The sequence below is a fragment of the Bufo gargarizans genome, chromosome 6, assembly GCF_014858855.1.
Source record: "Bufo gargarizans isolate SCDJY-AF-19 chromosome 6, ASM1485885v1, whole genome shotgun sequence".
Classification (NCBI taxonomy): Eukaryota; Metazoa; Chordata; class Amphibia; order Anura; family Bufonidae; genus Bufo; species Bufo gargarizans.
The window spans coordinates 95,350,657-95,363,638 of record NC_058085.1 but is presented as its reverse complement, the minus strand read 5'-3'; the positions used below and the strand labels follow the sequence as shown (position 1 = coordinate 95,363,638).

The 12,982-nt window shown below is 45.0% G+C and overlaps 1 protein-coding gene across 3 annotated transcripts in view; it reads right to left on the bottom strand.

The window, feature by feature from the left end:
- Nucleotides 1-1,949: 1,949 nt before the first annotated feature.
- The window catches only part of CHD6 (chromodomain helicase DNA binding protein 6), a 148,851-nt gene continuing 137,818 nt past the window's right edge, over nucleotides 1,950-12,982 (bottom strand). For all 3 annotated transcript variants that reach the window (XM_044300146.1, XM_044300145.1, XM_044300147.1), the window contains 6 exons: nucleotides 12,470-12,621; nucleotides 10,588-10,791; nucleotides 8,465-8,905; nucleotides 7,632-7,811; nucleotides 5,420-5,545; nucleotides 1,950-4,901 (listed from right to left, as the gene is read on the bottom strand). In XM_044300146.1, the coding sequence (XP_044156081.1) occupies nucleotides 4,008-4,901; nucleotides 5,420-5,545; nucleotides 7,632-7,811; nucleotides 8,465-8,905; nucleotides 10,588-10,791; nucleotides 12,470-12,621 (1,997 nt within the window). In that variant the 3' untranslated portion in view covers nucleotides 1,950-4,007. The remainder of the gene's footprint in view (nucleotides 4,902-5,419; nucleotides 5,546-7,631; nucleotides 7,812-8,464; nucleotides 8,906-10,587; nucleotides 10,792-12,469; nucleotides 12,622-12,982) is intronic.

The window sequence follows — 12,982 nt, the reverse complement described above, 5'->3', positions numbered from 1 at the left end:
GCTCCCTTTAGCTTAAATAGCCCCTGTTAGCATTGTCAACCCTATTTAATCAGGCATGTTGCCTGGTAGAGTAGATAATGCCGATTAAAACAATACCTTATTTATTTTTGTAGGTTTTAGTGTTCTGGAGGTATGAAGAGTTTTTTTTATCTTTATGCAAATCAGGCAGTTGGAGCACCAAGGGGTTAGGTGTAGTGCTTCGAGCACCGTTGCAGCTACGCCCCTAGTGCTAGTTACACTCCCCCGTCCACTTTGACTGGCAGGGCTAATAAGGGAAAGCAGTCACTGCACAGACACAATAAAACAGGGCTATTAGCCCTGTCAATGAAGATTACAATTCCTTACTGGTAATTGTTTTTTTCTCTAGCCTCCACAGCGGCACTGATTCACAGGAGGTTACCTAGGAGGTCCCCTAGGAACAGGAAACAACATGGAGATCTTTAAATAGCCCCCTCCCCTTACCTGCTCCAGTAAATAACCGAGACACTCTGAAATTGATGCAACATGATGTTATGTATCTATTTTTAAAATAACAAAACAAAATACCAGAATACGGAATCAAATTATTACATAGATGTGGGGTTGGGGGGGGGGGGGATTTCCGTGCTGCTGTGGAGACTAGAGGAAAAACCAATTACCGTTAAGTAATTGTATTCTTTCCAAACGCCTCCACAGCGGCACGGATTCACAGGAGGAATAAGAGAGAAATTAAATAACTAGGGTGGGACCACTGCAGATAACACTCTGCAAGAAAACGATAAGTCCCTATTTTTTAACACATCTAATTGATAATGTCGAAAAAAAGGAGAAGGCGAAGACCAGGTGGCTGCCTGGCTTATTTGTTCCAAAGAGACGTCCGCCGACTCTGCCCAGGATGCTGTGACTGATCAAGTTGAAGGAGCTTTTAGTCCCTTTGGAGGAATGACATCATTTAAGTTGTAGCAAAAAAGGATTGCTGATCTGATCCATCTTCCAATGGTTGTCTTGCTTGCTGCCTGTTCTCTATTTGGCCTAGCAAACTGAATGAAGAGGAGTCTGTCTTCCTGAAAATTTCTGTTGCCTTAATGTAATCTAACACACATCTGCGAACGTCTAGATTTTGAAAACGCTGATGCCAGAGAAGCAGGAAGGGCCGCACAGCGAGCCCCGTGGCCCTGATTTTCGCCCAGCACACTAAGAAGTGCTCCTCGGAATCTTCAGCTGGGCTTCCAAGAAAACTCCTGCCGGTGCGTGCCCTTTACAGGAGGTTCTCCACACATCCCAGAGGGACAGGAAACAACTGGAGCAGGTAAGGGGAGGGGGCCATTTAAAGATCTCCACGTTGTTTCCTGTCCCTAGAGGAGGCGAGGTAACCTCCTGTGAATCCATGCCGCTGTGGAGGCGTTTGGAAAAAGGGCAATGTAATGAGCACTAGGGGCATAGCTGTAGCGGTGCTTTAAAGGGGTTGTCCGGGTTCAGAGCTGAACCCGGACTTACCCTTATTTTCACCCAGGCAGCCCCCCTGAGCCTAGCATCGGAGCATCTCATGCTCCGATGCGCTCCAGAGCCCTGCGCTAGATCGCACAGGGCACCGGCTCTTTTGTTTTCAATAACAAACTGCCGGGCGGTAACTTCCGCCCGGCAGTGTGTTCGGTGACGTCACCGGCTCTGAGGGGCGGGCTTTAGCTCTGCCCTAGCCGTTTTACTGGCTAGGGCAGAGCCAAATCCCGCCCATCAGTGCCGGTGACGTCACCGGAGTTCCTGTCAGCCCCATAGAGAGCCCCGGTACGTCACCGGAACTCAGAAAAATGCCTTTGCCCTGCGCGATTTAGCGCAGGGCAAAGGAGAGCATCGGAGCATGAACTGCTCCGATGCTCATGTCAGGGGGGCTGCCTGGGTGAAAATGGAGGTATGTCCAGGTTCAGCTCTGAACCTGGACAACCCCTTTAAGTGCTTCAGCCTTCCCTTTGGTTCTCCAACTGTCTGATTTGCATAAAGATAAAAATCCTCATATCGCCAGAACACTGCAACCTACAAAAGATAGATAAGATATCATTTTAATCAGCATGATCACACCTACCAGGCAATATGCCTGGTTTAATAGGGTTGATCACTCTGACAAAGGCTCTTTAATTAAGGTACATTTGGTATCTGGGGATACATTGGGAAATGTAGAAAGTGCCTTGAGTTTAAAGATGCTTTCCATTTAAAGGGGTAATCCAGGATAACAAAAAAGGGGTCTGCTAGAAACAGTGCTACTCTTGTTTACTGGCTATGTTTGATTCTGCAGATCTTCTACATTTACATGAATGATGATGAGCTGCAATACCATAAACAGCCCATGAACAAAACTGGCACCATTAATGGAGAAAGAAATGCCCCTCTTTCTAATCCCCCCAAAAAACATTTAAGGCAAAACTTTTAAAATTATTAAGAGTAATGAGGAACACTGATCTCTCCAGTTGCACTCAACCACAATTGTAACTCCATTTATACTCCGATTTCCTCTCCCCTCCACCCAACCCAACCCAAAATTACAACCTATAAGAACTCAAGGTTGATCGTCAGTAAGAAACAGACAACTGGCATTGCGTGCATCTAGGAATAGAGAGATCAGTGATCTCATTTCAATCAGGAAAAAGAAGGGCATTTCCATTTATTTTATTTTTTATAGAAGGCCTATCAGATCGGCACGGGTCTGAAACCCCAAACATCCACCGATAAGCCGCTGGGGCGTAGCGCTGGGGCTACAAGGCTCTGTTGACCGTGTAGTGGATGCAGCTGGTTATTGCACAGCTGCTCCCATTCACTTCAATAGAAGCAGCACTGAAGTATCCAGCTCCAACAGACAAAACTATGCAGTTCCGGTGCTGATCTTGACTAGCTAATCAGCAGGGGTGTGGGGTGCCGGACCCCTGCAAATCTGATATTTGATCTCATATCTATCTTGAGGCGTATTGAAGTCTGTATAACCCCTTTAATACAAATGTTTTATTTGTAATCAAATGTTAAATTAGTGTTGCTTGGTAAAAAATAATGTTCTGAGGGTAAAAATAAAGTTTCATAAGTGGGGGAGGAGGGGTATGCAAAAACCAAACACAATTTCCTTATTGCTCAGATGCATGTGGCTGCAAAAAAAAAAAGGGTATTTAATATTTTAAGGTCTATTTAAAGTTTGCAGAACTGCCCCTGGGGACAGATTGTACTATCAATGCCGACCAATCAAGATCTCCAAAAAAAAAACTGCATGGTAACCAACCATGATAACTGTCTGGTGTAAGTGGGGCTCTACTAAGTCTAAACCAGCTGTAAATGTGCCACAAAAGGCTACTTCATAAAAGAAGTCCATGGAACGTGAAGGTTTGATGACACAGATTACCCATTATTACCTCCCATTTGCATTCTCATTATATTGCAGGCATGAGTATAATTGTTCAAATTATAAAACTGACCCTTAAGTGCCCAGAAATTGGGGAGTGCTGCACTGTTAAACTGTACAGTAATGCCTGTGATACTTTTAATTCATTCCGATCTTTTAGTGATCGCAGAGCAACAACTGCACAGCCGTTAAACGTACACACAAACAGAAAGACAAGGTTTAGAATTAAGCTTCCCATCAAAGTTGACTGCAGACAGCACCAGTTATATTGCTTTAGCCAAAAGCCTGTCTTTGGATGAAGGGATTGCTGCTTTAAGGCTTTGTGCTACACTGTGCCTTTAAATAAAGTCAAGAGCCTGATGTGTGCCAAGGGAAAAGGCAAGAAACAGATAAGTTGCTTTCATAATTCATCGATGGAATGGAAGTTAAAAAACAAAACAAAAAAAAACTAATGAAATCGTATGAAATGTTTCTGCTTTCCTACAACATCCACATTTTGTGGCTTTGTCTACCATAAGAGCCAAGGTGTTATAGACATAACACGGAGATAAAGGGGAGCGGTTTAGGTAGAATTTTACTGATGGACACTCCAGAGTGTAAGAAATATGAGAGAAAGAACTCACAAGTCACAATTTAAGGGGTTCAAGTTCTAATTAGCACTGTCTGGAGTTTCTCTTAAACCAGTATCGTCCTCGTCCTTCTCTGATGGTTGCGTTTCACTGGTATCTACACAGTTCTGGCCACTGGGAGACGGCTGCTCCTGCTCTGTGGACTCAGTCAAGGGCACAGACTCTGATTCTGAAGTCTGAGAGTCCCCCTTTACTTTCTTTCTCCTCCTCCTTTGTGGATCATGGCCCCCTGCCTCTGATAAACGGCTAGACTGCACCCCTGGTATGGCCATGCCAATGCCTGGCGACAGAAACATGGAAGGGTACAGTAGACTTGGAGACATGCCTGGGATAAGGAATGGGTTAAAAGCTACAGGGCTGCTTGTAGTCACTACAGGTTCTGCCTGCTCTTTGAAAGCGGCACCCACCATTTTCTCTGAAGTTGTGGAATCTTGTGTACTTTCTTGGCTGGTGTCTTTGTCCTCAGTGGCTTTCTCTGCATTAGAGGCACCACCTTTTATTGTGCTTCCTAAAGATGATGGCACAGAGGATGAGATGGGAGGGTTGATGATCCCCCCAACGCCAAACATCTGTGGCATGGTAGCCATACCCGGGAGCATCATGGGTAACATACTTAACGTGCTTTTCATGTCCTCGTTGGCAGATACTGTTGTAAATCCAGTAGGGAACCCCACCAGCCCCGTCAGTGGAATACTCTGCATATTTCTCATGTTTTGCAATCCCACTATATCCATTCCAGCGATTAGGCCGTTCATAAAAAGTGGATTCATGCCAGAAGATGATGCATCAGATCCCACCACTCCTGGGGACTTGATCAGTTCACTTCGCGGTCTTCTTCCTCTCCTCCTCGGCCCTGCGTCATGTACAATAGCATCTGACAATACCCTGCTGAACTTTGTTTCGGGAAGAAATCCCTGTGGATAAAAAAAAAAGGATGAGAAAACAAGTACAAATTTAATTTACTGTAGAAACAAATGTCTAGCCTGGGTTCTGAGGCTCATTATAGGGAATACTGGTATTAAAACAGCTAAGATTCTGCTTGCACTAGTGCCACGGCTGGTGCTTATTATGGAATGTATTCTGGCAGATAAAGGTGAATCCTGAATGACCCCATCAATTTTAATTGGGGTCCCACAGGATTCCGATATTTTTTGGGCAGCATGAATATGGCTGCACACTGACCTACTGCCATACAGGCTCCACTGAGTGCCATATGTGACATTCTCTCATTGAAGCCATGTTTCTGGAGAAGAAAAAAATAATAATGCATATACGGAGTAATATATACCACTATTTTATTTTTTTCGCTGAAGCCCCATAAACCTCTATGGAAGTCGTATTATGGATAAGTACAAAACATATGACTGTGGAACACTGGGCAGACAATACAGGACACAGTTTATATTATCAGATATTGTGGTAGTTATCATACCCTTCGCCCCACGTCTTTGTTAACACCAACACCAGAGATCCTGTCTTCACCAGTGAGAATGCTAATGTCCGCTTTACTAGGCTCCTTGCACCGTGGGCGCCTCGGTTTGGGTTTATCTGAAAAACTCTAAGACATTGGGAGTTTCTCTATTAAATATGCAGTAAAAAGAGTAATATCAGTTCTGGCAACTACTAAACATTCTACTTTCTTGTGCTGCCCCCCTGTTATTCTTCATGGAAATGTATGGGTAAACTGACAAATGGGTGTTAACATTCTGCTTGCCAACAGGGTATGTCCTCCCCCAGTGTGACACTATCCAGTCAGGCTTGACACCATACCAGTAGAGACATATCTCTTAAAAACATATATAACATACACATAGTATCATGCTATAAGTATATTTCGTATTGGGCAGCAGTGGCGTAGGGATCGCCATAGCAACCATAGCAGTGGCTATGGGGCCCTACGCCACTGGGGGCCCACCCGTCCGGACCGCATCATTTATTTTTATTTTTTTTATACATCACAGCACTCACAGGCAGCCAGGGCCGACCGCCCGCCCAGTGTAGTGGGCGGGGCGCGGGCGGTCCAACATGAGGTAGGCCGGCGGATGCGGTGGAGGGGGCCGGAACGGGGGCGTAGCAGAGGCGGAGCCAGGCTGGCACCAGCGCCACCCGCAGTGCAGGAAAGGAATGAATTTCCCCGCCCCCTCCACCGCCTGAGTCCGCCTCCTGAGTCCTCCCACCCAGTCCCTCTAGTTAGTAGGAGGCGGACTCAGGCGGTGGAGGGGGCGGGGCCAGGCCGGGGGGGGGGGGTGGTTGTTACCTGTCCTGCTGTGGGGAGGAGGGACTGGGAGTGGGACTATGGAGGGAGACTGGTCCCGCCTAAAACCTACTACTGCTGTCACTGGATGGCACAGATGGGTGATGGCACCTACTTCTCCAGGCTGCCTGTGAGGACCAGACATCAGCTGTCTACAGGAAAGGTAAGTGTCTGTCTGTAGAAATAGTGTCTGTCTGTAGAAATAGGTGTATAACTACTTGTAAGTTCATGTGTATGTAATGTGTGTGTGTGTATATATATATATATATATATATACACACACACAGTATATATGTCCATATATGTGGTGAGTGCGTATGTGAGTCTGTCCATGTATGTGGTGAGTGCCTGTATGAGTGCGTCCATGTATGTAGTGAGTGCCTGTATTAGAGCGTCCATGTATGTGGTGAGTGTATGAGTGCCTCCATGTATGTGGTGAGTGCCTGTATACGTGCGTCCATGTATGTAGTGAGTTCCTGTATGAGTGCGTCCATGTATGTGGTGAGTGTATGAGTGCTTCCATTTATGTGGTGAGTGCGTGTATGAGTGCGTCCATGTATGTGGTGAGTGTATGAGTGCGTCCATGTATGTGGTGAGTGTATGAGTGCGTCCATGTATGTGGTGAGTGTATGAGTGCGTCCATGTATGTGGTGAGTGTATGAGTGCGTCCATGTATGTGGTGAGTGTATGAGTGCGTCCATGTATGTGGTGAGTGTATGAGTGCGTCCATGTATGTGGTGAGTGCCTGTATGAGTGAGTCCATGTATGTTGTGAGTGCCTTTATGAGTGCGTCCATGTATGTGGTGAGTGCCTTTATGAGTGCGTCCATGTATGTGGTGAGTGCCTTTATGAGTGCGTCCATGTATGTGGTGAGTGCCTGTATGAGTGCGTCCATGTATGTGGTGAGTGCCTGTATGAGTGCGTCCATGTATGTGGTGAATGCGTGTATGAGTGCGTCCATGTATGTGGTGAATGCGTGTATGAGTGCATCCATGTATGTGGTGAATGCGTGTATGAGTGCGTCCATGTATGTAGTGAGTGCGTGTATGAGTGCGTCCATGTATGTAGTGAGTGCGTGTATGAGTGCGTCCATGTATGTGGTGAGTGCGTCCATGTATGTGGCGAGTGTGTGTATGAATGCGTCCATTAAGTTTGGGAGGGGCCCAGTACAAAAATTTGCTGTGGGGCCCAGTCAGTTCTAGCTACGCCCCTGTTGGGCAGTGTTCGGTACATATACATTAAAGGAATTTTCTGGATCCCCTTTACCAGCTTTATGTTCACGGTTCTTCCTAAAACTGTTATAGAGCAGATAAGAAAAGCTGGTGGTCAAGTTTGGACATAAAAAAATAAAAGAGCAGAATGGCCCATGATGACAATGTTCTCTACTTACACCTGCGTATGTCGGTATGTCTATTGTGCAGTCTGACTGCTGGCGCAGCCACTCCAGAAGGCTTTTGTTAGGGATCACCTTCTCGGGTTGGGTCTTAGTGGCTGTAGCTGCAGAATGTGAAGGAGGAGTGACAGAGCCTTCAGTGTGCACTGAGCCAAGTTGAGTTTCCTCACGTAGTCCCTGTATGAAAAAAGGCACGCAACTGAATGTCTAGCGAACAGCATGCACCATTCAGTCTTGGAATTGTAACCTACATACATGATTTGTTTTTTAGAAACTGAGGTGCCTAGTCTAAGAGGCTTTAAATGGGGTGGACAGTAGACAAAGCTGCAAACATCTGGTGCTGACTTCCAGTACTGGACCTATCGGCTGGGGTGTCAGGTGTTGGACCCCTGCTCATCAGATATTGATTGCTTATTGTGAGGGTAGGCCATCAAAAGTAAAATCCTAGACAATCGCTTTAAGAGGACCTGTCATGTCCTCACAGAAGTGCAATTGACTATAATTTTGCATATCAGTGCCATCTCTTATGGTGCTATATACTTGTGAACTGTCAGGTGGGTGGTCTCCACTGCAGGTAACAATGACACTGGGCATTGGAGATCAGCCACCTGACAATTTACTAGTATTAAAACTTATGGGGGAAAAAAAATTAAGTGACAGGGTCAAAGAAGCAGCTTCAAAAGTGAGCAGTCTATTTCTGCTCTGCAAGGACATGGATCACTGGAAGTATACTTTAGGCACCAAGAATGTAGACTACCTCTAGCATCTACTGAGATCCTAGGTAATAAGTATATTATTCAGCCATCATCTCTCATTACTAACGCTCTTACCACAATGCCTGCGTGCATCCCTCTGTCTTTCAGAAACACCAGATCCATCCCCTCCACATTTTTCCTTCTTCCTCTTCTCCTTCGGAGGGAAGACTCCTCTCTCCTCATGCTGCCATTAACAATTTGTCCTGTGACAGGATGGATGAGTCCAGCCTGCAAGATTCCTGACAAGTCCATTCCCAAAGAACCCTGCAAGCCAGTCATGGCAGCCATCTTGGGCGTGCTGCTATTGATAGAATAGGTAGAGCTGCCGCCTGCAGCCTGCTCTCTACACAGTTCCATGGCGGCCTCTCTCCATCCATTCAATGCTGCGCTGTTTCTCCCAAGCTGAGTATTGAGATGTTGCATCCCTCGGGTCTTCACATCTGCCCTCTCACTTTCAAACTCAAATAGCCTTCGAGGTTTTCGTTCGTCATTTGAAAATGCAGCAGTGAAGGTTTCCTACGAAGCAAACATACATAGGTGTGCATTTTACTTTTCACTACACATCCATTGCCACACCGTTTTTAAAATTAACAATGTAAAACCGCATTACAAAACTAGACCCGTCTAGAATAGGAAATAGGTCTTTTTGATTGCTCTAGTTAGAACCTATTCTGGTACGACTCTTAGGCCTCTTTCACACGGGTGTTCCGGATTTGCTCCGGATGCATTGCGGGAAAACCGCGTGAGTAGGCACGCAATTGCAGTCGGTTTTGACTGCGATTGCGTTCCGATGTTCATTTTTTTCCGCGCGAATGCAATGAGTTTTGCACGTGCGTGAGAAAAAACTGAATGTGGTACCCAGACCGGAACCCGGACTTCTTCACTGAAGTTCGGGTTTGGGGTTCTATTTATTTTATTATTTTCCCTTATAACTTGGTTATAAAGGAAAATAATAGCATTCTTAATACAGGATGCTTACTAAAATGTGGCTTGGGGGGTTAAAATCGTTATTACGTCATCAAAAGGTCCTTTTGCAGGTCCTGAAAGAAGAAGAAAGAAGACTATGCCGGCAGCGCGAACAGGTGGATGAGGTAAGTTATATTTTTATTTTTTATTTTTTTTTAACCCCTCAAGCCACATTTTAGTAAGCATTTTGTAATACGAATGCTAGCATTTTCCTTTATAACCATGTTATAAGGAAAAATAATACAGTAAATTTACTTTTATCAATTTACTAACTGCATCTCCTAGCAACCATGCGTGAAAATTGCACTTGCTTGCAGATGCTATGCGATTTTCACGCATCCCCCATGGGGCCTGTGTTGCGTGAAAAACGCAGAATATAGAACATGCTGTGATTTTCACGCAAGTGATGTGTGAAAATCACTGCTCATCTGAACAGCCTCATTGAAGTGAATGGGTCCGGATTCAGTGCGGGTGCAATGCGTTAGGCTCCTTTCACATGAGCGAGTTTTCTGCGTGGGTGCAATGTGTGACGTGAACGCATTGCACCCGCACTGAATCCTGACCAATTCATTTCAATGGGTCTGTGTACATGAGCGTTTTTTCTTTTTCATGCATCAGTTCTGCATTGCGTGAAAAACGCAGCATGTTCTATATTCTGCGGTTTTCACGCAGCCCTGGCCCCATAGACGTGAATGGGTCTTCAGTGAAAAACGCATTGCATCCGCAAGCAGGTGCTGATGCAATGCGTTCTTCGCTGATTGTTGCTAAGAGATGTTGTTTGTAAACCTTCAGTTTTTAATCATGCGCGTGAAAAATGCATCAAAGCGCATTGCACCCGTGCAGAAGAAGCTGAACAATTAAACGCAGTCGCAGACAAAACTGACTGAACTTGCTTGCAAAATGGTGTGAGTTTCACTGAATGCATCTGGACCTAATCCGTATCATTTATGTGAAAGAGGTCTTACACCTATAGTGCTTGCTCAGCTGTATCTAAAAAACCCACATACATTCTCCATCTGCATGCTGCGGCCGCCTCTCCAGGCAGGACAGGAGACTCTCAGGTGTGGGTCCCAAGGAGGGATCCTTATCTATTGTGCATTCCTGGTGATATGACCTAAACGTCTGAATTTCAAAAACACAAATCGTACCAATAACACCTACTGGCACATGCTCTATTATATGTATGTATGTACCAGGTATAGCCACTACCAATTTTTCGCAACAAAGCTTACCTTCTGCGCATGGGACACAGGAGAGCCATTGCTATAGGTTGAATTTTGTGCTTCTGCAGTGCTGTAGCTGCTCCTGGGACACAAATTGCTATTTAACACTGAGGGTACCATGCACTGTGCTTCGAACTGTTGACTGGAGGATGGCCATTTCCCCTTCAGCACCGAATGGCAAATATTGTCTATCCGATTAATGATCACTCGATCCTACAGGAGAAGAAGGACATTAATCTGGGGTTAGATTCAACAGTGGGTTAAAAGATAGAACTTCACATAAAAAAATTGTTATGACAAAGAGCTATTAAAAAAGTTTTCTGAGAGTTTATTAATGATGACTCAGGATATGTCATCAGAACCTGATTGGTGGGGGTCCGACAGCCAGGAATGTGCCAAGCACAATGCCATACATTATATAGCGGATGTGATTAGTACTGCGCTCAGACCCATTCACTTCTATGGGGCTGGGTTGCGCTTAGGCAACGTGACAGATGAATGTGTTGTTACTGGCCTAGGAAAAGCTGGACAAGGCCGCGGCCCTCACAGGAGAGCCAGTGACTTTTCTATCCCCCCCCCCCCCCCGAGTATCGGATCCCTACTGATCAGTATTAAAATCTCGGGAAAACCCCTTTAAATCTTTTATTAAAAGGGGTTTTCCGGGTGTTTAATATTTCTAACCTATCCTCAGGATAGGTTATCTATATCAAATTTTCTGGGGTCACAACAGCTGCATTGTTTTGCTCTGGAAGATCTCCATTATGATCCGTGGATTCATACCGATGCAGCGACAGTGTGCCTCCCTCCATCAATTTCTACCCAATGAAAAGGCACTGTCCATCCCTCATTAAATACTGTAACTAAAAGACACACTGGGGAAGATTTACTATAAAAAATGTGTCAAAAATGCCATATATGCTTTGCACTGCATTTATCAAGTGTTTTAGACACTTTTTATGCCTTGTCAGACAAAGAAGTGAGGCTTAGCGGAAAGAGACGTGTCTCACGGTGAAGGAGGCATGGCTTAAAGGGGTTATCCGGGCTCAATATCAGATCAGCAGGGGTCCGACACCCGGCACCCCCACCGATCAGCTGTATGAGGAGACGGCATGCCGTCTCCCTACCCGCTTCCTGTTGCTATGTCTATGGTAAAGATGCTGTGTGCCAAAAAAATGCTCCAAAATGCTGGTGCAGTTTTGAGAAACTAAGCAAACTAATATTTAAGCAAAAAAGTTTAAAAAGTTACAAAAAAAAAGACCACACTTCAAAATTTTTAAATCAAAAAGAGAATTTCTTCACTTAATACAGACCGCAACGTTTCAGTCCCTCGATGGAACAGTTTTCTGAAACGTTGCTTTCTGCAGAGTGAACAGATTTCGGAGTGAGCCTTTTTTTTCGCGATTTTCATTTGAACTTCAGCAAGGGGAGGTTTGGTGTCCAAGCGTGCACCGGTGTTTTTGAATGTGGATTATTAATGGTGCTGGTCCATTGGTGTGGTCCTGGCGCAGTATAAGACTGTCTGTGTAAGTGCACGGTCTTACTTTTTTTTTTTTTACAATATTAGTAAATCTGCCCTGGTGTTACTAAGACTATGATCACACAGGTGTTCTGGTTTCTGTTTACAGAAGACATTATTCTGCGGTGGATATCCTGTATGAATACTCGACACAGCAAGGACAGACTCCACTGACTTATAATGAGGTCTGTTAGGGTTTCACAAATTTGCTGGCAAGAAAGGTGCTGGCATGCAACACTATTCTTGTCATCGAAAGTGAAAGAAACCCCATCAGAGGCTCACAACCGCGGTGTGACCACCACCTAAGGTCAAGTGGAAACATAGTAAACCTGAATTTTAACTAGGACCATGAAAATGGAGAATTGCTTATAACACCTTAGGCCACTCGGAAAATGAGTACAAGGTTTTCTCCTGCAGCAGCTGAGCGATAGTTGGAGCTCTGCCATCTTGAAAATCCTGTGCTACTTCCTTATCGGTGGATAGTGTGCAACTCTTCACTTCCTCTTCTGGATACTTCTCAAGGAACTCTAGATAACAGAAGAACATGCAAATGAGGTCAACAAACAAACCAGCGATCACACATTCAAAGCTCTGTTCACACTGGCATCATGTTTACAGGAGCCACAATGGACTCTGCTGGCCTAGGCTGCTGCCAGACTTCTGGGAGAACAAAATATTGGGCAAAAATATTAATTTCACCCGATTCTTCTCTCCCCCGACATCATTATCAGACTTGGAACAACCTACCAGCAGATGTAGTTGGGAAATTGACAGTAAGTCAATTTAAACATGCCTGGGATAATGAGATTTTTGTATAACTTACCAGTAAAATCTCTTTCTCCCTCTTCATTGGGGGACACAGGAACCGTAGGTATAGCTATTTTCTCT